This window comes from Gopherus flavomarginatus, chromosome 4, assembly GCF_025201925.1.
Source record: "Gopherus flavomarginatus isolate rGopFla2 chromosome 4, rGopFla2.mat.asm, whole genome shotgun sequence".
In the NCBI taxonomy this organism is placed as follows: domain Eukaryota; kingdom Metazoa; phylum Chordata; order Testudines; family Testudinidae; genus Gopherus; species Gopherus flavomarginatus.
In genome coordinates, this window is record NC_066620.1 from 188,655,447 (window position 1) to 188,682,102 (window position 26,656).

Consider the following 26,656-nt stretch of genomic DNA (forward strand, 5'->3'; position numbering starts at 1 on the left):
GGTCTTGTGTCATAAACAGATAGCTAAGGGTTAATGTCTCTTCTCACCTGAAGCACCTGACCAGAGGACCAATCAGGAAACCGGATTTTTTCAACTCTGGGTGGAGGGAAGTTTGTGTCTGAGTCTTTGTTTCTGTCTTCTGCCTTTCTGCTCTCTTGGAGATGAGAGAGTTCTATTTCTGCTTTCTAATCTTCTGTTTCTAAGTGTAAGGACAAAGAGATCAGATAGTGTTTATGGTTTCTTTTTTTGGTATTTGCATGAATATAAGTGCTGGAGTGCTTTGATTGTATTCTTTTTGAATAAGGCTGTTTATTCAATATTCTTTTAAGCAATTGACCCTGTATTTGTCATCTTAATACAGAGAGACCATTTGTATGTATTTTTCTTTCTTTTATATAAAGCTTTCTTTTAAGACCTGTTGGAGTTTTTCTTTATTGGGGAACTTGGGAATTGAGTCTGTACTCACCAGGGAATTGGTGGGAGGAAGAAATCAGGGGGAGATCTGTGTGTGTTGGATTGCTAGCCTGATTTTGCATTCCCTCTGGGGGAATAGGAAAGTACTTTTGTTTCCAGGATTGAACGGAGAGGAGGGAGATCCCTCTGTTAGATTCACAGAGCTTTGTCTGTGTATCTCTCCAGGAGCACCTGGAGGGGGGAGGGAAAAAGGATTATTTCCCTTTGTTGTGAGACTCAAGGGATTGGGTCTTGGGGTCCCCAGGGAAGGTTTTTCAGGGGGACCAGAGTGCCCCAAAACACTCTAATTTTTTTGGGTGGTGGCAGCAGGTACCAGGTCCAAGCTGGTAACTAAGCTTGGAGGTTTTCATGCTAACCCCCATATTTTGGACGCTAAGGTCCAAATCTGGGACTAAGGTTATGACATGGTGGCAGCGGTGGGATAGAGACAGAATCCAGAAGCCAGTAGGAATATTATATTTTTTCTTTTCTCTGCTAAGGGCTTTTTAGCAGAGAGAAACAGTTGGTTTTAAAAGGGAACCAGAGATTTTTTTTTTCTGCTCTCTCTGGCAGTTTGTGGCTTGCATGTTAAGCAAGAAGCCATTAGAGACTGTTAAGGGTCTTTTGTCACACAATAGCACTCCCATTAGGAGGCAGTACCAGCACTATATCATGCAAATAAAGTGGTTTTTCTGGTTTACTTTCATTGAAAATTAGCTAGAGAGAGAAAGGGAAAAAGCACTGTTGCTAGGCAGACTTCAGGAGGCAACAGAGACCTGCAGTTCAGAAGATAAACACCGGAGGGCCCCCACAAGAAAACAGGAACCCATGACTTCTAAGGCAAAAATTGAGGCCGAAGAACAAATCAAAGAAGCTGAACACAGGCGACAACTGGAAAAAAACCACAAAGAGATGGAGCTGAAAGAAAGAGAAAGAGAGGCAGCCTACAAAAGAAGCAAAGCAGCCAAAGAAGCAAGCCCAAAACAGATGGAACTCCAGAGGGAAGCCCACCGACAGGACCATGGAATTAGAAAATGCTAAGCAAAACAAAACCAACCCTAACAACCCGGCGCCAATTATTGCTCCACAGCACAGGAAATTTCCCACCTACAAGGCAGGTGATGACACCGAGGCCTTCTTGGAAAATTTTGAAAGAGCCTGTCTTGGGTACAGCATCCCGAAGACCAGTACATGGTAGAATTGAGGTCACAGCTCAGTGGACCTTTAGCAGAGGTGGCAGCTGAAATGCCTAAGCAGCAAATGAATGACTATAAACTTTTTCAACCAAGGCCAGATACAGAATGGGGATAACCCCAGATCATGCCCGTCGGCGCTTCAGAACCCAAAAGTGGAAACCAGAGGTGTCATTTCCCAAACACGCCTACTACATTGCAAAAAACTATGAGGCCTGGATAACAGGAACACAATTTCAACCTTGGAAGAACTGAACCTCCTCATACAAATGGAGCAGTTCTTGGATGGTGTTCCTGAAGACATCACACGGTACATACAAGATGGAAAACCCAAAATATCGCTGAGGCGGGAGATTGGAGCCAAATGGATGGAACTGGCAGAAAGCAAGAAAGCTACTGTCAAGGGGAACGATTACCCCAGGGGGCACACAGACCATAAACCCTACAACCGAGGACAGCCAAAGACCCCACATACCACCCAAGTAAAGCCACAGACACCCTACCCTTCCACCTCACCAGTCTCCAGTAACTCACCTCGGCCCAGTGACCCATCAGATGGAAGATGCTTTAAGTGTAATGAACTGGGACATATCAAGGCCAACTGTCCAAGAACACCATGCGAGTGCAATTCATTACACCACCATCACACCAAAGATCCCCAGGCCCGGATGCCTCTCAAATACCCTTGGAGCGAAGGGAAATTTGAGAGTGGGCGGAAAGAAGGTTACTGCGTGGAGAGACACGGGGGCACAAGTGTCAGCTATCCACCAATCCTTCGTTGACCCCAAATTCATCAACCCAAAGGCCAAAGTTACAATTTACCCCTTCATGTCACAAGCTGTAGACTTGCCTACAGCTCAACTGCCTGTCCAGTACAAAGGCTGGTCAGGAATGTGGACTTTTGCAGTCTATGCATCATATTATCCTATCCCCATGCTACTGGGGGAAGACTTGGCCAACCAGGTGAGGCGGGCCAAGAGAGTGGGAATGGTTACACGTAGCCAAACCAGGCAAGCTTCCAGACCCATTCCTGTTCCTGAGACCGTCCACAGAGGCCCCGTCTGTGTTACCAGAGACCCAGACAGAGGTAGTGGACCCGGATTCCATGCCAACCTGAAACAGCCACAGCACCTCCAGTCCCAGGCCCGGAACTGGAACAGCAACCAGCACCAGCAAGTGCAACCACATCTTCAAACTCAACGCCAGAGGGCGCCAGCGAGCCAAAACTGGCAGAAGCAACAGACAGCCATACCCAAAAGGCTCAGCCAGAGCCTGAAATACCCTCAGGTGCACCAGCGGAGAGCGGTTCACCAGCAACGGAAACAACCCCATCACCTACATCGCTTCCAGAGGGACCAAGCCCAAGTCCACAGTCTGAGGAAGAACTGGTGACCCCAGCCTCAAGGGACAGTTCCAGACTGAGCAGGAAGCAGATGACAGCCTTCAGAAAGCTTGGGCGGCGGCACGGAGCACCCCACCGCCTCTCAGCTCTTCTAATCGATCCCGGGTTTGTTATAGACCAAGGACTTTTATACAAGGAAATTCTTTCTGGTGGACACCGGGAAGAATGGCAGCCGCAAAAACAGTTGGTGGTTCCAACTAAGTACCGGGGAAGCTCTTAAGCTTAGCCCATGATCATCCCAGTGGCCATGCTGGGTGAACAGAACCAAGGACCGGTTGGGGAAGTCCTTCCACTGGGAGGGGATGGGCAAGGACGTTGCCAAGTATGTCCGGTCTTGTGAGGTATGCCAAAGAGTGGGAAAGCCTCAAGACCAGGTCAAGGCCCCTCTCCAGCCACTCCCCATAATTGAGGTCCCATTTCAGCGAGTAGCTGTGGATATTCTGGGCCCTTTCCCAAAAAGACGCCCAGAGGAAAGCAGTACGTACTGACTTTAGTGGACTTTGCTACCCGATGGCCAGAAGCAGTAGCTCTAGGCAACACCAGGGCTAACACTGTGTGCCTGGCCCTAACAGACATCTTTGCCAGGGTAGGTTGGCCCTCTGACATCCTTACAGATTCAGGGTCTAATTTCCTGGCAGGGACCATGGAAAAACTGTGGGAAACTCATGGGGTGAATCACTTGGTTGCCACCCCGTACCACCATCAAACCAATGGCCTGGTGGAAAGGTTCAATGGAACTTTGGGGGCCATGATACGAAAATTCATCAACGAATTCTCCAATAATTGGGACCTAGTGTTGCAGCAGTTGCTGTTTGCCTACAGGGCTGTACCACATCCCAGTTTAGGGTTTTCACCGTTTGAACTTGTGTATGGTCACGAGGTTAAGGGCCATTACAGTTGGTGAAGCAGCAATGGGAGGGGTTTACGCCTTCTCCAGGAACTAACATTCTGGACTTTGTAAGCAACCTACAAAGCACCCTCCGACACTCTTTAGCCCTTGCTAGAGAGAACCTAAAGGATGCTCAGGAAGAGCAAAAGGCCTGGTATGACAGACATGCCAGAGAACGTTCCTTCAAGGTAGGAGACCAGGTTATGGTCTTGAAGGCGCAACAGGCCCATAAGATGGAAGCATCATGGGAAGGGCCATTCACGGTCCAAGAGCGCCTGGGAGCTGTAAACTACCTCATAGCATTTCCCAATTCCTCACTAAAGCCTAAAGTGTACCATGTTAATTCTCTCAAGCCTTTCTATTCCAGAGACTTACAGGTTTGTCAGTTTACAGTCCAGGGAGATGATGCTGAGTGGCCTGACGGTGTCTACTACGACGGGAAAAAAGACGGTGGCGTGGAAGAGGTGAACCTCTCAACCACCCTGGAACGTCTGCAGCGGCGACAAATCAAGGAGCTGTGCACTAGCTTCGCCCCATTGTTCTCAGCCACCCCAGGACGGACTGAACGGGCATACCACTCCATTGATACAGGTAATGCTCACCCAATCAGAACCCCACCCTACCGGGTGTCTCCTCATGCCCAAGCTGCTATAGAACGGGAGATCCAGAACATGCTACAGATGGGTATAATCCGCTCATCTACCAGTGCATGGGCATCTCCAGTGGTTCTGGTACCCAAACCAGATGGGGAAATACGCTTTTGCGTGGACTACCGTAAGCTAAATGCTGTAACTCGTCCGGACAACTATCCAATGCCACGTACCGATGAGCTATTGGAGAAGTTGGGACGTGCCCAGTTCATCTCTACAATAGACTTAACCAAGGGGTACTGGCAAGTACCGCTAGATGAACCTGCCAAGGAGAGGTCAGCATTCGTCACCCATGCGGGGTGTATGATTTCAATGTCCTTCCTTTCGGCCTTCGAAATGCACCCGCCACCTTCCAGAGGCTGGTAGATGGTCTACTAGCTGGACTGGGAGAATTTGCAGTTGCCTACCTCGATGATGTGGCCATTTTTTCAGACTCCTGGCCGAACACCTACTACACCTGGAAAAGGTCTTTGAGCGCATCAGGCAGGCAGGACTAACTGTTAAGGCCAAAAGTGTCAAATAGGCCAAAACAGAGTGACTTACCTGGGCACCAGGTGGGTCGAGGAACCATAAACCCCCTACAGGCCAAGGTGGATGCTATCCAAAAGTGGCCTGTCCCAAAGTCAAGAAGCAGGTCCAATCCTTCTTAGGCTTGGCCGGATACTACAGGCGATTTGTACCACACTACAGCCAAATCGCTGCCCACTGACCGACCTGACCAAAAAGACCCAGCCAAATGCAGTTAAGTGGACTGATGAGTGTCAAAAGGCCTTTACCCAACTTAAGGCAACGCTCATGTCTGACCCTGTGCTCAGGGCCCCGGACTTTGACAAGCCATTCCTAGTAACCACAGATGCATCTGAGCGTGGTATAGGAGCAGTGCTCATGCAGGAAGCAACAGATCACAACTTCCATCCTGTCGTGTTTCTCAGCAAGAAACTGTCTGAGAGGGAAAGTCACTGGTCAGTCAGTGAAAAGGAATGCTATGCCATTGTGTACGCCCTGGAAAAGCTACGCCCATATGTTTGGGGACGGCGGTTCCAACTACAAACTGACCATGCTGCACTAAAGTGGCTTCATACTGCCAAGGGGAACAACAAGAAACTTCTTCGTTGGAGTTTAGCTCTCCAAGATTTTGATTTTGAAATTCAACACATCACATCTAGGACTTCTAACAAGTTTGATGCACTCTCCCGTGAGAGTTTCCCAGAATTCAGTAGTTAAAAAGTGTTCTTAAAATGTAGAAGTCTGTTAGTTATATACTTAGTGGTATATGTAAAGGTGCATGTGTTGTATTAATCTGTTTATTTTAAAGTTCTAGAAGGAAATCGCCGCCAGTGAGCTTCCCCACTGTCTGCAATTTGGGGGGCGTGTCATAAACAGATAGCTAAGGGTTAATGTCTCTTTCACCTGAAGCCTGACCCTGACCAGAGGACCAATCAGGAAACGGATTTTTCAATTTGGGTGGAGGGAAGTTTGTGTGGAGTCTTTGTTCTTCTGGTCTTCCTGCTCTCTCGAGCTTTGAGAAGTAGTTTTCTGTCTCTTTTCTAATCTTCTGTTTCTAAGTGTAAGGACAAAAGATCAGATAGTAAGTTATATGGTTTCTTTTTTTTTTACATGAATATAGTGCTGGAGTGCTTTGATTTGTATTCTTTTTGAATAAGGCTGTTTATTCAATATTCTTTTAAGCAATTGACCCTGTATTTGTCCCTTAATACAGAGAGAACCATTTGTATGTATTTTTCTTTCTTTTTTATAAAGCTTTCTTTTTAAGACCTGTTGGAGTTTTTCTTTACTTCAGGGAATTGAGTCTGTACTCACCAGGGAATTGGGGAGGAAGAAATCAGGGGGAGATCTGTGTGTGTTGATTTACTAGCCTGATTTTGCATTCCCTCTGGGTGAGGAAAAGGAAGTACTTTTTGTTTCCAGGACTGGGAACGGAGAGGGGGATTCCTCTGTTTAGATTCACAGAGCTTGTGTCTGTGTATCTCTCCAGGAACACCTGGAGGGGGGAAGGGAAAGGATTATTTCCCTTTGTTGTGAGACTCAAGGGATTTGGGTCTTGGGGTCCCCAGGGAAGGTTTTTGGGGGACCAGAGTGCCCCAAAACACTAATTTTTTTGGGTGGTGGCAGCTTTACCAGGTCCAAGCTGGTAACTAAGCTTGGAGGTTTTCATGCTACCCCCATATTTTGGACGCTAAGGTCCAAATCTGGGACTAGGTTTATGATAGTTACCTCCTGCTGCCCTGGGTTTGCCTCCTTCATTCTCCTAAGAACAATCTGAATCTCTCCCAGCTAAGCTTCAGGGGCTCCATGCTGCTGAGTTGTAGCCCCAAGCCTGGCCTTGCCCTGTTTTTGTGCTCAGGGCTTGCCGTGCTCACTGCTCACAGCCTCCCCCAGCTTCTAAACAGGAGTTCAGTGCCAGCTGCTTTTTTGCTGTTGGAAAAGTCAGAGGCTGGAAGGAGCCTAGGCCCCAGACACACAGAAGCACAAAATACTCTCCCTCCAGTGCACTACACCCTATCCATGCTGGAGCTGAGGGTCAGGGCACTCAGGGTAACATCTCCCCCTCTCGCAATCTGTGGTAGGAGCCAGAGCTCTAGTGCAAACTCCTCCTCCTCCCCCCCCGGCCATTTGTGCTTCAAGCCAGGGCTCTCCAGTGCACCATCCTCCCCGTCCCCATCCATGCTGGGGCTGGGACTAGGGTGACCAGATGTCTAGTTTTTAAACAGAACACCCGGTCGAAAAGGGATCCTGGCAGCTCTGGTCAGCATTGCTGACCAGGCCGTTGACTGTGGCTAGGGTGACCAGATGACAAGAACAAAATATCGGGATGCATGGGAAGGGGGCCGCTGCTGAAGCAAAAAACAAAAACGGAGTGCAAAATATCGGGACAAATGGCATCCCGACCGACATGGGACAAACAACTAAATACTGGGACAGTCCCAATTTTATCGGGACATCTGGTCACTCTAACTGCGGCACTGGCAGGCTCCCTGCTAGCCTCTGCTCCACACAGCTCCCGGGAAGCAGCGGCCAATGGGAGCTGTGGGGGAGGCGCCTACAGATGGGTCAGCATGCAGAGCCACCTGGTCAAGCCTTGGCCTAGGAGCCAGAGAAAGGACATGTCACTGCTTCTGGGAGCTGTTTGAGATAAGCACCACCCGGAGCCTGCACTCCTAACTCCCCTCGCCCTCCAAACCCCTCTATCCCAGCCCAGAGTATCCTCTGGCACCCCAAAGCCCTCATCCCTGGCCCCACATCAGAGCCCCCCCTCAACACACACATCCTAACCCCTCCTCCAGCCCAGAACCACCTCCTACACTCTGAACCCCGAATTTCTGTCCCCACCGTGGAACTCACACTCCAACCCGCTGCCTCAGCCCAGAGCCCCCTCCTATGCTCTGAACCCCTCAGCCCAGAGCCCCCTCTTGCATCCCAAATCCCTCATCCCTGGTCTCACCCCACAGCCCACACCCTGAGCCGGAGCCATCACCCTCTCTCCTATCCCAACCCCCTGCCCTACCCCGGAGCCCCCTCCCCACACTGAAACTCTCATTTCTGACCCCACCCCAGACCCTGCACCCCTAGCTGGAGCCCTCACCCCCTCCCAGACCCCTGAGCCAGCCCAGTGAAAGTGAGTGATCGGGGTGGAGAGTGACAAAGGCAGGGGGGTGGAGGGAGCAGGGCCTCGGAGAAGGGGCAGGGCTGTGGTGTTCCCTTTGTGCAAGGAAAGTTGGCAACCCTAGGTGGGAGGGGAGCCCTCAAGGCCCTCCAGTGCAACGTCCCTGCCAGTATCTGTCCCAGAGAGCTCCCCTGTGCCCAGGGGCGGCTCTAGGCATTTCGCTGCCCCAAGCACGGCAGGCAGGCTGCCTTCGGCGGCTTGCCTGCGGAGGGTCCGCTGGTCCTGCGGCTTCTGGACCTCCCACAGGCACGACTGCGGGAGGTCCACCGAAGTTGCGGGACCAGCGGACCTCCTGCAGGCAAGCCGCCGAAGGCAGCCTGGCTGTTGCCCCTGTCGTGACCGGCAGAGTGCCCTCCGCAGCTTGCCGCCCCAAGCACGCGCTTGGTGTGTTGGGGCCTGGAGCTGCCCCTGCCTATGCCATAGCCCCTCTCACCCAGTCCGTGCCAGGGCTGGGAGATAGGGCTCCCCAATCCCACAGGCCCCCCCCAGGCATTGCTGTCCCCCCGTCCCACAGCCCCCCTCCGAGGCAGTGCCGCCCCCCCCAGTCCCACAGCACCCCCCCCGAGGGAGTGCCGCTCCCCCCAGTCCCACAGCACCCCCCCCGAGGAGTGCTGCCCCCCCAGTCCCACAGCACCCCCCCCGAGGGAGTGCCGTTCTCTCAGTCCCACAGCACCCCCCCGATGCACTGCCACCCTCCCCTAGTCCCACAGCACCCCCCCCGAGGGAGTGCCGCTCCCCCCAGTCCCACAGCACCCCCCCCGAGGGAGTGCTGCCCCCCCAGTCCCACAGCACCCCCCCCGAGGGAGTGCCGTTCCCTCAGTCCCACAGCACCCCCCCGATGCACTGCCGCCCTCCCCTAGTCCCACAGCACCCTCCCCCCCAGGGAGTGCCGTCCCCCCCTATCCCACAGCACCCCCCCCAGGGTGCCGTCCCCCCAGTCCCACAGCAATCCCCCCCCCAGGGCGTGCCGTCCTCCCCCTCACCCTCCCCCCCAGAGTTCCGTCCCCCCAGTCCCCACAGCTCCCCCCGCCCCAGAGACAATGCTGCTCCCCGCTCCCGTTCCGGATTTGCGGCGTGGCTCCCCGCCCCGGCCGGGCTCGGGCTGGCCCGCGGCGCCTGCCAGCGGAAGGGAAGGGAAGCGAAGCGCCGCGCCCCGGGGACCGAGCGCGGGGCGGCGCGGCGCGATGGAGGCGCTGCTGGCCCTGGCCAACTGGAGCACCCTGCTCGTGTGCATGGTGCTCAAGCTGCCGCAGTGGTGGCCGTGCTGGCTGCCCGCTCGGCGCGCGGCCTCAGCCCGGAGAGCCTGCTGCTGGAGCTGAGCGGGTAAGACGGAGCCGGGGGCCAGGCCCCGCCTTTGCTGCCGGCCTGGGCCCGGGGGACTCCTTAGCACGGGGAGCTCGCCACGCTTTGCCCGCTCCCCTTGGGCCCGGCCGGCCTCACACGCCTGAGCACGGGTTACTCCCCAGGCTGAAGTTTACTGAGGGCGGGTTCTGGCTGTGAGCACAAGGAGGGATGCGCGCCCAGCTCATGGACCCTTGTGGAGAAGGCGGCGCCTTCCCGTAGCCCGCCGACAACTAGCATCGCTCCCCCCAGCTTCAACGTGCAGCAACTTTCCAGCCTCCCTGGCGGAGAAACGCTGCACCTTCCGCTCCAGGCCGCAGAACGGGCTGGTGCCTCATGTACTTTCAGCAAATGTTTTAGAAGTTTCCATTCCCCAGAAAGCGTGTTTTAAGTGAAATGGGATAGTCCTTGACCTGGGTTTCATTCTTAAAATAGGCCCCAGCACAGGAGGCTGGCTACCCTAAGCTTGCCCGACTTCAGTTGGAAATGGAGTGCTGCTTTCTTAAATTAAAAATCTGTACTTGTAAGATGCGGGAAGGAACCAGACACAGACAGCTTGTTTGCTCAGGAAGGCGCCCCGTTAGCCGGCGTGGCAGCCCTTTTATTCTTTCTGGTTACATTGTCAGCATGAATCAGCATGAATCACAGCCTTGTTTACTTGTTTCTTACTGGCGGAGGATTTCCCTTATTTTTCTGCTTTTTACCCGCTGCTTGCAAGCGTGACGTGCTATGTTTTTCATTTTACTCAGGCATGTAGTGCTGTACTTGCCTGGTCTTATGATCAGGGGGGGGTAACGGGGGGTTGCAGGGATTAACTATCTGGTGGTTTGCCAGCCAGGATCAATCCCTACAGTAAGAAGACAAGAATATTCAAACAATTAACCTCTTATGAAAAACATTATTTGCTGTAACAAAGATCCAATAGACGTTGTATGTGTGTGCTTAAAAGTAAACCGATTTTGACCCAGGCTCATATGACTTACCTTAAATGTTAGTCAACAGTTAGTGCTCAGGGATAGCAGTTTTGACCTCCTGATAATGCCAAGATTCCCCCAGGGAATGGTAATCAATCAAGGTTATTGATTCATCCTTGCAGGCTTATTTTAAAAAGCCTTGACTTGAAAACCTATTTATGGAGTTAGTCTATGTAACTTGACCTTCCTACTGTTGTCCCCTTTATCCACTATCCCCCACTCACTCAATTATCTTTCTCCAGCAGCTGTTGCATCCTGTCTTAATTTAGACTGTAAACTCTTTGGGGAAGAAACTGTCTTTTTGATTTGTGTTTACACAGCACAGTGATGCCCCCAATCCTGACTGGCACCTCTGGGTGCTACTATCATACAAATAATAAGCAGAGAATTGTATGTTCCCTTTTTGCAATAAGTTTGCTCAACTTTGTAAAGTGCATGCAGCTGCTCTAGTGCTATTCTCATCACAAGCACTTGCAAGAAGTAATAATGATTTCCAAGCTGACAGACTCAGTCATACAGGTGCTGCTGCTCTTTACTGCCAGTGCTTTATATAGAAGGAATTCATGCACTGATGTTTAGACCTGCTGAACTAGAGTCACAATTTTTGGATTATGTTTGAGAGTAAAGTCATTGGTAAATTGCAGCCTACATAAAGATCTCTGAACCAAGCCTCTACCTTCAATCCAATCACTCTTAGAAACTCAATTCTGCTATGAAACCTACAAGAATCAAATGTATTATTATTATTAAAGTTCAGAGTAGGACTGGAGTGTTAAGCAACTCTTAAAGAGGAATCTTAAAAAAGTTGATCTTATATATGTAATCCTGCCCAACTACACCCTGTTCTACCCTCTCAGCTGTTCTCATCCTCATTTGTGTGGTGTCTGAACTCTGGATTGTGAACTCCTTGTGACAGGATCTGTCTCTATCTCTTGTGAGAGGCATCAGCCACTGCTGCAGTTGCACTACAAATAATAAAGGACATTATTTGCCTCCTTTGCAATGTAGACCAGTCCAGAGTAGCCTCAATTGTCTCCTGAATTGGCCACTTTGTATGTCTTGGATGGCACCAATTTGCAGCATCTGTCCCTAAGTGGCTAGCTGAGAATTCCATAATAGAATAACTGTTATTTGGATGTAAATCATAGACAGCATTCAGTAAAATATTTACCAGCATGTTGTAGGCTTGAATGGAAGAATGGTGCTGTTATTAAGACAGAAGGCTTGGTGTCACAAGACCACAGTTCAGTTCATTGCTCTCTCCCTGGCTTCACCTGTAGCTTTGTGCAACCTGATTTCTCTCCTCAGTTTTCTCATCTAGAATGGGGATAAAATTTCTTACCTATCTCACAGGACCATCCTCAAAAAGTTTGTAGAACATCTTTTTAAAGAGTATTGTGTAGAAGGAGCTGTGGGAATGCAAAGTATTATGCAGTTGCAGCTATTAAAACAAATTATAATTAAAAAATAAAAATCTATTTTAAATATGTTGAATAAAAAGGAACTAACTAACATTTCAAATATTCAAAACACGGGTTTGTACAATACACCCTTTTAGAACTGACAGTGGTATTGTATCCTATCTTGTGGTTGGTTATAACTGAATGCACCCAAGTTATTTTTAATCAGATGCACCATATTAGCATGCTGAATTGTATTTTGTGCATTACAAGATGAGTGTTGCTGCATTGCTTGAGTTAATGACTGTTCACTCACTTGCTACTATTTCTTCCTATCCAAAGGAATTAAGAAGAGGCATTGTTTGACTTGAGCTGTATACTGGGTCATTATATAAATAGTATTATCTGCTTGCTGTGTCATAAGTAACCATACTACTTAAACAGGCTTCTCCCCACCCCAGAGGTGTCATATTTAGTCCTCTTAAAGAAAAACACAACGCCTATCAAATGAACAGTTCAACTGTTAAGCTCTAGTAACCCTGCAGTAAATTAATCCTTACTTGTTAGGAACCCCTCCTATAAATAGGTTTGTTTCTAACCAAAACAAATGGTGTGTGTTCCTGCATGTCAGTGCGTGGTAGAGAGAAAAACTATGGTGACTTTCATTTGCAAAGTATGAAGTGTTCCCCTTGTGTGAAGTTGCTAGGAACAGCTGACTGCATATACATTGCCAACTCTCCCAGCTTTGCTAGAAATGTAGTTTTAGTTTGAAGATTAACTATATAAAAATGGCATCTTTTCTCTTTACACATCTTGGTCTGTTCAGGGTCATAGTTGCTGACTGGTCCAGTTTTGCAAAGCTGTAAGCACGCATGTAACTTTATGCACTTGCACAATCCTTGTTGACTTCATGCTACACACTCACTTCAGTATCCCGAGGATCAGGGTCTTTCTGGAGGAGTAAGCACTGCTTTTTACTCATTAGCCCTGCAGATCTAATATAGCTTAGAACAAGTAAGTTAATTAGATACCAATTGCAGGATCAAATTTATGTCCTCTCACCTCTTTCTCCTAGCATATGACTAAGAGATTGTTTGACCTACAGAATTATTACTGGTACTGATGCATGAATTATATGGAAACATCCTAGCCAGCCAGCCCTGGGTGAGTTAGCAGGACTGGCAATTAGAAAATATCATTTATTTGTGAACTGAGCAGATATGATCAGCAAGTCAGAAACACACACAAAGCTACACAATCCCATCTCACAGTGGTACTTTTCAGAATAGAACCTTGCATTAGCTGTCAATACCAATGAGAAGGTGGTGCCAAAATTTAAAACATTACGCGTACAAGGAATACATGATGTTGTGTGGTTGTGATTTTTATTTTTTAATTATAATTTGTTTTAATAGCTGCAACTGCATGTTGTGTGGTATTAAGGTTTTATGGGCAACATTTGGGATTGGCCTGGAGAAGCCACACATGCAAGTGAGTTCAAACAAATGCCAATACATTTTATACTACATACCACCACAACATAGATTCTGCTCCTTCCATGTGTTTTACAGGTAAATTATTTTGGGAATGTTTTAAACAGTTTTTTATTTTGAAAGTTCATTGGCACTGTTTCTTGTGTCCTTCTACCTGTAAAGTCACCTGATTTAATTACCTTGACTCCAGAGATGGAGATTCCACAACTTCCCTAGGCAATCTATTCCAGTGTTTAACTACCCTGACAGTTAGGAACTTTTTCCTAATGTCCAATCTAAATCTCCCTTGCTGCAGTTTAAGCCCATTGCTTCTTGTTCTATCATTGGAGGCTAAGGTGAACAAGTTTTCTCCCTCCTCCTGATGACACCCTTTTAGATACCTGAAAACTGCTATCATGTCCCCTCTCAGTCTTCTCTTTTCCAAACTAAACAAACCCAATTCCTTCAGCCTTCCTTCATAGGTCATGTTCTCAAGACCTTTAATCATTCTTGTTGCTCTTCTCTGGACCCTCTCCAATTTCTCCACATCTTTCTTGAAATGCGGTGCCCAGAACTGGACACAATACTCCAGTTGAGGCCTAACCAGCGCAGAGTAAAGCGGAAGAATGACTTCTCGTGTCTTGTTTACAACACACCTGTTAATGCATCCCAGAATCATGTTTGCTTTTTTTGCAACAGTATCACACTGTTGACTCATAATAAGCTTGTGGTCCACTATGACCCCTAGATCTCTTTCTGCCATACTCCTTCCTAGACAGTCTCTTCCCATTCTGTATGTGTGAAACTGATTGTTCCTTCCTAAGTGGAGCACTTTGCATTTATCTTTATTGAACTTCATTCGGTTTACCTCAGACCATTTCTCCAATTTGTCCAGATCATTTTGAATTTTGACCCTGTCCTCCAAAGCAGTTGCAATCCCTCCCAGTTTGGTATCGTCCGCAAACTTAATAAGCGTACTTTCTATGCCAACATCTAAATCGTTGATGAAGATATTGAACAGAACCGGTCCCAAAACAGACCCCTGCGGAACCCCACTTGTTATACCTTTCCAGCAGGATTGGGAGCCATTAACAACTACTCTCTGAGTACGGTTATCCAGCCAGTTACGCACCCACCTTATAGTAGCCCCATCTAAATTGTACTTTCCTAGTTTATCTGTAAGAAAGTTGCCCTAGTGTCTAATAAACTTTCAGCTGGAGTTCAGGTGTTAGTGTTAAGTCTTAAATGGTTTAGGAGCCAGTTACCCAGGGAACTGCCTCTCTCCCTGCTCCATACTGCTACATTTGAGATCAGGAGGTACTGAAGCTGGAGCTCTGTCCTACAGTTCCTCTCCTTGACTATGGCATTTGATTTCTTCTTGGTGGCCCAGAGTTTAGATATTTACAGAAGCCCGGGAGTTAATATGATATTTTTTTGTGAAAGTTTAACCTGATGTCAGGGAAAACTTTCTGACAAAGATCTGTTACGGTATGGTGTAGTCTTGCAAGAGAAGTAGTAGAAGTACCATTGCTTGGGACTTTTAAAACTAGATTTTTTACCACACTCATAAAGATCCAGTAGGAAATGAAATGCACAATCCTGCACTGACAGTGAGATGCTCTGGATGGTTTAGTATATATTTTCCACTTCAAGGTACTAGGAGTCTGCAGTTATTCAGCTTTTTTAAACAAATTTTATTACCTCTTTTTAAATTTGGAACATCGTAGGTAGGATTATTATAAAAAATTGAGAACTTCTTTTCCTTCTCTTGTAAATAGCAACTGTTTGAACTAAACCTTTCAGACACGGTCATTGAGACCTTTGTGTGAAAGTGTTGGCCAATCTATACATGTTGTCAGTTCACGTATATATTGAAATAGACTGCAAGATCTTCAGGCCTAGGACTTTGTCTACCTGAATGTACAGTTTGCACAATGGGACCCGAATTCTGCTTGTGGCATTTGGGCACTCCCACAACAGACAGGTATTTAAAATGAAATTATCAATGAACCTATTTTGTTATAGTCTCCGTGGGCAAACAAACTGTTCAATTTTGTTCTCTTTTAGCTTCCTTGTGTTTCTAAGATACCAGAGTTACTACAGTTACCCCCTAGAGACTTATCTGGAGTACCCCATCCTAATTGCACAAGGTAATACTTTTTTCTTGTTTTATATTCTACCTTGTCGCTGACTTCCCATCTGTAATGACTGAACTTTTCTTTCAGATGTCATTCTCCTGCTCTTTGTTCTGCATTACAGTGGCAACATGAAGCAAACTTTGCCTTACATAGTCATGTATCCTTTGATGTCTACTTGTTTCTGTTTACACAGCACTTCTGGCAGTTCTTAGACAGAAGACTAAGCATTTTATCTCCTAGTGCCATTGAAAACCATATTCAGCTACCTTTTAATGTGCATTTCTTATTTTCATGCAACTTTCTTAGATCCCAGTAAAACCCTTTATCCAGCATAAACTACATTGGTAACTGATTTTACAGGCCCCACAACTGAGGAGGAATGAGACTAATTCATAATTTACATTTGTGTCAGATACGTACAGTGGAAAATATGAAGCTTCTTGTAACTCTTTTACACACATTACGTCAACTGTGGCTCATACACACAGTGACTTTTAGAAGCTCCTTTGAAAAGATGTACAGCTTTGAGTTTACCTTTGGCACTGGACGCTTTGGAGCAGGGCTTGAGAAAATTATCAGACACCCACCCGTGATAACGTGAAAAATGAGGGTGGGAGAACCACCGGCAGTCGTGACTGCTGAGAAGGTGACTACCCTGCCATTTCTGCTGCTGCAGAAGGGGAGAGGGCTGGGATTTACACCAGCATACTGTCTTTGGGCTCCATCTTTCCTAACAGCTTCAGTCTGCAGGTATGTGTTACATGTGAAACTCCACCCACTCTATATTCTGGAGGGCAGAAAGAGAGATGGTTTAGTCCTGGGTTTTTATTATCTTCCCCGCCAAGAGCTCCAAGTCTTCTGGCTGCTGCTGTTGGGGAAGCTCTGTAGTGCTCCTCTCTCAGAGTCTCCTGGCAGGATCCTGCAGGGCAGCGGATGGGTGGGTTTCTGCTACCCTGCACCTCACATTTTTTTTTGTTGTTTGGCTCCTCCTCACACGTAGGTAACCAGTGCTGCCATTTGCTGCCGCTTTAAGGGTGGACATTATTCTTGACAATTTCACTACTATTCCTAGGGTTTTGAATAGCAGCAGTAAAACAGTCTTGTTAATTTCTCCCTGCTGCAACCTGCAGACTTGTGCTATTGCAACATTAGATTAAAATTTGTAATAAATAAATTACAACACAGTGGATTTTTAAGATGCTGCTACTGATAGAGCAACTTATTTGAATTTTACAAAACTGCTATAAAATATTGAAAATTATGGTCCTGAACCTTAACCAGGTACACCTCTACCCCGATATAACATGAATTTGGATATAATGTGGTAAAGCAGTGCTCCGGGGGGAGGGGGAGCTGCGTGCTCCAGCGGATCAAAGCAAGTTCGATATAACACGGTAAGATGTTTTGGCTCCCGAGGACAGCGTTATATCGGGGTAGAGGTGTATGTGACTTTATTCACATGAATAGCCTGATTGATTTCAAGAGGACTACCAATGTGTTTAAAGTTAAGCATGTGCCTAAATGTTTGCAGAATCAAAGTTCCAGGTTTGTGACGGAAGTAATTATTCCAGAATAGAGTGACTTTTATTCCAGAGTAATGTCCACACAGGGAGCTATTTTACAATCGCTATTACAGACTAGTTTATTCTTAAATAGCTATTCCAGTCAATTTCCTAGAGCTGACAAGGCATTGGTGAAAATTCAGCCCTCAGTTCCAACATCCCCCCGGGAAGGGGAGTGTATGAGGACCGCTCTGTTGTCTCCAGGACCCTGCCACAAGGGCTCCATCTTTCGAATTAGCCTCTGGGAGGTACAGTGATTGCTAATAAAGTGCTGACATGCTTCACACCTCTGCTTCCTTCTAGAGCTATCCTGGGACCACTGCTGATCCGATTAACTTTGTTTTACTCAAAACTGTTTTACAACATTATATTTTCTCTATAGAAACTGTTTGAGCAAGAGTATCTTCTATTTTCAGTGAGATTAGGAAAACATAGCTAATATCCTGACCTGAAGATTCGTAAGTTTTCAGGTGTCCACATAATTCTAAGCATTATGAAACTTAACCCAAGGTAAGATTTGTGGGAGGATGGTACTTTCTAACTCTACAGAAATGGATAATAGACCTGGCCATGGTAAGTGGTAGCTCTTAAGTTGCAAGTGTCCCCATATATGTGTCATCCCATTCATAGCTCCATTTATCAGTGAAAAACAATTTTAGTTCTTTTTATATACAGTAGAATCCCATTTATCTGAACTGCCTTTATCCGGCTCTCCGTATAACCACCAGCACATGCAGAGGAATATGGGAAATTGATGCTTCAGCCCGGCTGGCAGGGCTCAGGCTGACAGCTTGTTAAAAACTCATGTTAGTTTTCTTGTTAATAAATGAACAAAACATTGTTTACAAGAAATAAGGGTTTATGTATTTTGTAAGTAGATAAGATGCTTTTCCCAGAGGGGTCAGCTAGTTTAAAAGCAACTCTGCATCTTAAAATAATGGATAGAAAGCTCTTTGTCCATTCTCCTGATTATCTGAATTTTTGATGATCCGATCTGGCCCCGGTCCCAGTTAGATCAGGTAAACAGGGTTCCACTGTATTTTATAATTTATTCTGGAAGGTGTTTTGAAAATGAACGCTTATGAGCTGTGAATGAGCAGTTTCCAAGTACTGCTTTGTCTCTCATCTCTATTAATAGTTTGAGAACATTCCACTACCCCATGGAGCACACATAGTTTATAAGTAACTTTTGTTTTTTAAGTTGCAGTCACCAAATGCAGTAATTGTTACAGTTCACGTTTTATATTTTGCTTAGAGCCTGTACCACAAAACTAGACCAATTGGTTTCTGGTCGGTTTCACTTTGTTTCATAGTTTCTTAGTAAGATTCTGTAATGTTTGGGATGCAACTAATGAAGGCATTTTTTTAAATGTCAAAAGTATTTCTACTTAAAAAAAAAAAAGTAAAGTATACATATTAGGCCTAAGCTAAATACTTTCTTATTAGATGGAACTAGAAACAGCTGTCCTTTTCTTTTTTTGGTATCCTTTTCTGCAGAATTTGTGTACGTTAATCAGTGCAGCAAGTAAATTTGCTCAGCTGCGGTGTCTGTGGCAGACAAGAGATTCCGGACAAGTGAGTGCCTTGACCTGGAGTATGTCTGCATACACATGTGCAAGTAAGCAACATGCATTGAGCTTTGTATAATAAAGTGACTGCTGCAAAGCCTTTACTATTCCTAACGTATCTGTATCTGCAGCAAGAGGCCTTGTCAAACCCATAGTAAATCTGAATCTTCCCCAGGGTACACCGGATCCTCGCTAGAATATGCATCTATATAGCGCAAATTCGCATATAACATGGTTGCGGCCATAGATGCCAAATTTAAATGCACCTCTACCTCGATATAATGCTGTCCTTGGGAGCCAAAAAAATCTTACCATGTTATAGGTGAAACTGTGTTATATTGAACTTGCTTTGATCCACCGGAGCGTGCAGCCCTGCCCCCCGGAGTGCTGCTTTACCGCGTTATATCCAAATTCGTGTTATATTGGGTGGCTTTATACTGAGGTAGCGGTGTATTTTAATTGCAATTCATTTTAATGCGGTCCCTGCTTTAATGTGGTACCGTGCATGGATCCGAAATCCTGCGTATAGCGAGGGTCCAGTGTATTGTCTAAAAGTGAGGGTGAAATCCTGACCCTATTGAAACCAATGGGAGTTTTGCCATTGACTTCAGCCTAGTCAGGACATTGCCCTACGTTTAATTGTTTGACCAGATTTGAATGTTATCTTTCTTTAAGAGAACAGGTTCTTTTATGCATGATATTTCATCTGTTACTTTTATGCAGAAAGGGTCTCAGTCCTTAAAAATAATGAAAATCCAGGCTAGAAAAATATCAAAATTTGTAGCTGATGTGCATTGCAATTGTCTTCTTATTTTGTCCTCACAACTTAACATCCTAGTACTTTCCATTAGTTAATTACTGTAATACCAGATAATTGACAGTATTGGAACATCACTGATCAAACATAATATGGAGCCAAAAATCACACATTTTTCTTCATTTAAATACATGGATTTACCTATAATTCTGTATTTCATTAGAAAAAAAGCTCTCTTGTCTTAAAGGATCTCAAGCCATTTTTCACCAATAATCTTAAAGACATAGCACTAATTCAGGAAAACATTTAGAAACATTTGCTAAACATTAAGTCATGTCATGAATAGGAATGAACTTAAGCATGTTCCTAAATCCAGGCAATAACTTGTATAAGGTTCTGGTGTGTAGGTTAGTTATTCTAGCCAACTCCTGGTCGCAGTTCATACAAAAGGGCCTGCTACAACTGTTAATTAGAATTGTCTTTTGCAATTATGCCTTGTATTTAACTCTTTTAGAAAATTACTGCGATAGCTTCTGATCTTTACTCAATTTGTTTTTAACTTACTAAAATATTTTATAATAGAGATATTGTGTCAAATCACTTCCATTGTGAGACACGATATTGATCAAAAGATTTAAGGCCAGAAGAGACCATTATGATCATCTAGTCTGACCTCAAGCGTTATACAGGCCCATGGAATTTCACTCAGAAATTCCTGCAGTGGAGGGAATTAATCTTGTGGATAGCGTAAGTGAGACATGGACAGAGACATATGGGCATATATAAATTCTCCAATACTGTAAACTGGTGAAATTTTGCTCTAGTTTTTAACTGGCAATTTGATATAGAAATTCATAGCTAGCTGAACGACTGAGATCAGCCACCAAAAGAGAGAAGAAAATGGTAAATAAGTAGTAAGAGAAGCAATAAGCTTTTGCTACGGCTTACCTGGTGGCAACATTTTTCCATTTGAAAATTTAGAAAAGTTCCAACTATATCATCATTTTGTTTTATTACTTTCAAATGAACTCGTAAAAAGAAAAAAAAAAAAGAAAAGAAAAAGCGAGCTCAGGGTTGGGGCTTCATTGTTGAGGCTAAAGTAAGTGGGGGGTACATTTAAGATGCGGATATTTGTATGGTATTTTTTTGCTTGATTTTTCTCTTAACTGCAAAGCAGAGGTTTCATTGTTTTTAGTAGTTGGATGCATCAGCAGATCTTCCTTGGCATACTAACCACAATTCCTTTAATTTACAGCAAGAATAGTTACAACTTTAATGACCACAAATGATCTTATGGGTGAGTAATATACGAAATTGTCTTCATTTCTTCACTGTCTCGCTATCCAAAGATAACAGCAGCCTGTCTTGTTTTGTGAGCAGATATCTGGTTCTCAGTAGAATAAACTATGTAGCTGAGTGGTTATTCTAGCAAGGGAACTGGATTACTGCTGAGGAAACAGCACAGGGCTATTATTACGGCTAGGAATTTAACACCCATGGGGAAGACGATGGGAAGAAAAATCGATGTGTTCATCATAGAGAATGTTGGCAGTTTAAAAGGCAGCTTTTCCTCAGAGAAAAAATAGATTTGGAAATGCCTGCGTAAAGGAAAAACAAAAATCCCTTTTCTGTTGGAACACATGGTAATTGAGTAGTGACTTTTCCCAAATGGATTAGATATCAGAAACAGCTGCTTCTCTCTCACTGGTAGACTTGTGTATTTAGAAAAAACTACCCCTATTCAAGAACTGTAAAACTATTTAAATTATTTGTACTAGTTTAAAATTTGAAGGAGGTACATGAATAATGAAACTTAGGTTTGGCTGAAAGTAATGTAGATTGCTGTCATGCTGTCACCAACAAGTGCAGTCAAGTAAGAGATTGGCTAACACATGGAATTCAGATACCATGTGATGGGCATGTTAGACAGAATAAATTCATTATAAAACTAAGGGATGTTTAAAATTAGCCTTTTACCGTGGGGGGGGGGGAGAAGAGACAGACACGACAAAAAACAGTGCATTTGGGAAAGTGACCCTGCCTGTTGTTGGCATTTCAACTGCTCAAAGAAGTAGAATCCAAAATGTCAGTGGAAAATGACTAAATTTTCACATGGTAGAAAGTAGTTTTAGACAATGGAAACGAGTAAGTCAGTATTTTCGATGTTTTACCAGAATGAGTTAAGGAAAACTGCTCCATCGTATTAACCAGAGTGAATTTTAAAAGGACATTAGTACCCATAAACTGCACCAAAATGTAGCGCAATGAAAAACAGATGGGAGCAGTGACATTTGGACTTAAAACAGAAATGTGGCCTGTCAACTGTTTGAGGGTTGAAAGCTCACACTGTTTTTTCCCTTATTGTTCTTGGTTACTCCATATTTAGTGGTATGCGGTATAGTGTATTTATAAATATCACCAGCTTTTAGAAAAGTTTTTTTTTTTTTTGTATATTTCACTATATTGTTTCATTTCCTAAAATGGAACAAATGGGATAAATACACATGTGCAGTGTTGGGTGAATAAAAACTGCTTCTTTGATTTTTCAAATAGTTTTTGTAGCCTTACTTCAAAAAAAAAAAAATCTTAAGGTAATCAAGACATTAAGAAAATCTCATTGTTTCTTTCAAGTTTGTGTCAGATTTTTGCCTATTAAACTCTGTCAATTACCAATAAATGTTTACTGTTAGAAAAAAATACCTCACAAGCCTGAACTTAATAGAGTTATTTAAATAGAATATTACATATGTTTATATGCTCCTGTTAGATGCAGGTGATGAAAAAAATAGGTATACATTGTGTGAATTTAAACCAGATTTATTAAGCTTGCCATACAGGGTAAGTTCATTTTTAATATCAAAGTAATTCAAAGAAGCAGATTTACATTAAGGAATATAGATGTATTTATTTTTTAAATAATTCTGGGTATTACTTAACAAATCACCATTCAGCAGGTGAGGATACAGCTGCCGAATTCATTTCCCCTCTCCCCTCCCCCCCAACAAAACACAAACCTAGAAATTATTTTCAGAATTTCTGATGTCTGACAAACGGGTTCCTTAACACAGTATTTTGAGGCAGTCCATTAAGGAGCTGTGGAAGGTAAACTGTTCAGAATGTACATTAGTAAAACTTTGTGAACAAGTTATTGTATCCTGTGGAAATGGCAGCAGTTAATGTTAGCATTCCTGCTTATGACATTTTATTAATTGAATGTTTTTCTCCTTCTTAGTTCTAGTCCGTTTCATAATCATGCTGGTTCTTAATATATGGGTCACAGCCACAATATTGCGTTACCGGAAGACTGAAAAGACTGATTAGATGACAGCTTCTCTCCAGCTGCAACATATGTCAAACACTTTGGACCAAAAAATACAGTAGAACCTGAACAAGAGACTTCCATGTCCAGGCAGCCTTCTGTATGCCACCTGCCTCATATTATCCCTTAAAAGATTAAGTACAATGTTGCTTATGTTTTATTACGATTACTACTACTTAAAGCATATTTTATTAGAAGTAAATTTTATTGGTCATTTAAAATGGGTTTCAGTGGTAACTGATATTTTCTCTGGGGGTTTTTTTTTTTTCCCCTTCTTCTTCTTCTTCCATATTTTGTACTATGTAGATTCCTATGGTTTTTATTCCTGGGGGAATTCTGTGCCTAAAAATTCTGTGCACAATATTTTAAAAATTCTGCATATTTTATTTGTTAAAATAACACTATATAATCACGCCGGTTTCAATTATTTTGGTAATTTATTTCAAAATACCTGTCAGCAACTATGTCAGTACCAATAAAGATGACAAAAAAGATTCTCCCAGGAGTAGAGAGTTAAAAAACCCCTATGACAACCCAGTTTCCGTTTCTCTGCCCCCTCCACCTCCGAGCCCAGCCACAGGGCCAGACACCCCCATACAACTCCCCTCAGCCCAGACATCTGCACTCCTCTCCACCAGAGCCCAGTGGGGGCACCCACCAGCCCAAATATCAACCCCCCCCACCCCCAGAGCCAGAAACCCGCACCACCACCCCCCCACCCCCAGGGCCAGGGCACCACCCTGGTCCAGACACTTGCACTCCCTATCCCCCCAGGACCCAGCTGCAGGGCCAGACATGCATGACCCAGACACTCACATCTCTCTCCTCAGAGTCCAGTCGCAGGGCCCCCAATCCAGAAACCCACACTCCCTACCCTCCAGAGATCCAGAGAGAGAAACAGCTTGATGCTGGATTCCAGACTCATACAAGAAACTCCATACACCACCTCCTTCCTTCAGGGCATGCTGGGAACTGCAGCTGCTGAGAACCCTCCAGCTCCATTCCTGTCCCCCTGGCAGTGTCTTCTATTTGTGAGCTGGGCTCTGCCAGGTCTAGTGGGGCTCTGCAGTGCTAATTCTGCAGGGGAAAGAAATTCTGCATAGAACAGTAATTCTACGCAAATTCTGCATTGCGCAGTGGTACAGAATTCCCCCAGGAGTAGTTCTTGTAACACTCCAGTTCTTTACAGATTAAGGGTAATCTTTTCAGCAGTTTTCTTCACTTATAAAGGCATAGTTTTGTATCTCCAAATTATTTTGATTTTCTTTTTGCAACTGTATGATTACAACTCATTAGTAGATGCCTATCTTTTTTTACAAACAGGTCTGTAGTTAGATATCTAACTACCAATGGAGTCTGCAAAGAAGGAAGCCAACTGAAAATCTGGCCCTAAATTTGTAATTCATCTGTAGTATCAGAGCAAGCTAAGTTTGCCACACCCATAGTGAATATATCAAATGCTCCTTTCATCCAATTAAAAAGCTTATATCATCATACAAAACACTCATAAGTCAGCTGTTTCTGACTAACCCATCTTTATTGAGATAAAAGCAGAAGTGCACCTATTAACCTTTTATGGACCTTTCAGTCCTTCATCTCTAACCCATTCTCATTCGGTGGGTGTTCAGCTGCCCTCTAGTAATGGCTGAGCTACACAGAGAGGTTAATGCGTAACAAATCAGGTTCCTCTGGGATGTCCTCTCCTGGTTAGCAGTGGCCCTGCAGGTGCACCAACATCCGTTTCTCCATCCTAAGGTTCTTCAAACTCTACCTTCACTCTTTAGTCCAATAATGCCCTGGTTGTAATCTAATTTATTAGTGTAAATGCTTCAAAATACCCCCGAAGTCACAAAGTATAATCCATCACCAGAATACAAAAGCTAGGCTCTTCTTCAGCCTCCCTCTTTGATCAGAGCAGGGGGTGCTCAGCATTCTCCCCATTGTCCTCTAGCTAACCCTCTCCCTTCCTCCCACCACAAATGAAGTGTCCACCCACCCTTGGCTTAATGAAAGTGCAAGATAACTAAGGACCACCCATCCTGGGCTTAAATTCTGAGTCCAACCCTGGGTTTTCCCCCAGCTCAGGATTAGTCCCTTGACCCTTCCTCCCCACCAAGCTCAAAGAGTCAGCAAGCAAACTTCCTTCTACTGGTCTCCTGGCCCAGAGCTTTCCCAGCTCCCTGACTGGAACACTGGCCTGTCTGGATTTACCTTCTCCCTTGGCTCAAACTCAGCGGGTAAATTTTTTCTGCTCCTCTCTGGCCCTGAGCTTTTACCAGCTCCCTTCCTTCATCAGCTCTTCACTACTGCTTCCTTGGGGAACTGCAGCAGCTCACTCTCACTGTAGGGACTTTCTACCAGCTGCCTCTTATTGTCTCCTTTTCCAAACTTCTGCCAGACTCATTTTATAGACCAGGTGTCGTCTCTCCAGTCCCATTAGAAGGCAGTTATCCAGGCACAGGTGGATTAGGCCTGCTCCTTTTTAAAGGGCCAGTACTCCAGCTCAAGGAGTCTGCTACAGTCTTAGCGAACATAGAGCTCAGGCACTAGAGGCTTCTGTTTTAAGATCCCAATGATGCCAGGTTCGATCGCCACTGCTGATGACTCACCTCGGTGCAGGACATTACACAACCACAGGCAAACTCTCTCTCATATGGGCTCACCTACTTTCTAACAGAATCTGATGTAATTCCTTCTGCTATATGGTTCTGCAAGTTTTCTGGGTTGTAAGATGCAAATGATGTACTTGAGGTTTTACTTTTACATTCCACTCATAATGTGCTTTGTAGTACAGCAAAATATCAGGTTTATTAAAAGAGAGATGTTTGCATAATTATTAGCAGTGACTTGTGACATTTGTCTGGTGGGAATTAATACTACAATGTTTCCAACCAGCAATTGTTATATATTATTCTGACATGTAGCTTGCCTTGTTTTCTCCCAAAATTACATTCTTCAGGTAGAAAAGCATCCTCTTTTCAAAAGAGCTTCTACACCGTTATTGATTTAGTCTATCGATCACTAGGGGATGAAGGCCTGGTCCCATTTAATTCAACAAGATCAGGATTTCACCCCAGTGTGTGAAATCATAGGCATTAATCCAGCAATTAGATCCACAGAAGTAAACCCATGTACCTTCAATGTGAGCCTGAGGGTCTGCTTCCACAGATCAGATTGCAGGATCAGGACCCCCAGTTCCATAAATTACAGTAAATTCATAATATTAAAGTATTTTTTGCCAACCCTACAGGTATTTTTAATGCCTTTCATTATATTTCAAAATCAATTACTTGGCATTGACTTAATGGAGCAAATGCAAAGGTAGATTTTTAGCTTTAAACAGTCTGTACAAATTTTCAAAAGTTTCTCTGTTGGCTGTGCAAAGTGTGACTATTTAAAAAAGCATTTAAAAAATCTTTTCCTACTAGGTAAAAACTGCATAAAACAAACTTAAATGTGTAAAGAAGCATCAGTTTTCCTGTTCTATAGTGGCACAAGAAAAATGTCATTTTCAGCTATTTTTGTTAATATATTAGACATCTTACACTGGATTTTTAATAAAATGTCCCATTTCTGCAATAAAAAAAGCAACTTTTATGACATTTGTCTTGATCTTGCCATCATACACAGAGGGAAAACTGAACATTTATTATACATACATATTTATCTACATGTTTAACACCTTAGTGTTGGAAGAATCATGCTGTGTCTTTTTTCCTTCAACAGCGGTGCATTAGAGAGCTCCCACAATCAGATGTTTTGGAACTTCCACCACTAGCTCACTATGATATGGGATGATTTGGGGATTAGTAATGGATTATTTGTAGAAGCATTTGTTTTTCTGGGGAAAAAC

The 26,656-nt window shown here is 44.6% G+C and overlaps 1 protein-coding gene across 2 annotated transcripts in view; it reads left to right on the forward strand.

Annotated features, from left to right (window-relative positions):
* The window catches only part of SLC66A3 (solute carrier family 66 member 3), a 27,208-nt gene extending 805 nt beyond the window's left edge, over positions 1–26,403 (forward strand). Inside the window, exons 2-7 of one of the 2 annotated variants that reach the window (XM_050951029.1) lie at positions 15,527–15,609; positions 15,685–15,754; positions 17,675–17,732; positions 18,657–18,777; positions 20,740–20,781; positions 22,717–26,403. In XM_050951029.1, coding sequence (XP_050806986.1) covers positions 15,527–15,609; positions 15,685–15,754; positions 17,675–17,732; positions 18,657–18,777; positions 20,740–20,781; positions 22,717–22,805 — 463 coding nt within the window. In that variant the 3' untranslated portion in view covers positions 22,806–26,403. The remainder of the gene's footprint in view (positions 1–15,526; positions 15,610–15,684; positions 15,755–17,674; positions 17,733–18,656; positions 18,778–20,739; positions 20,782–22,716) is intronic. The other variant, XM_050951031.1, reaches the window with a different exon arrangement.
* Positions 26,404–26,656: the final 253 nt, after the last annotated feature.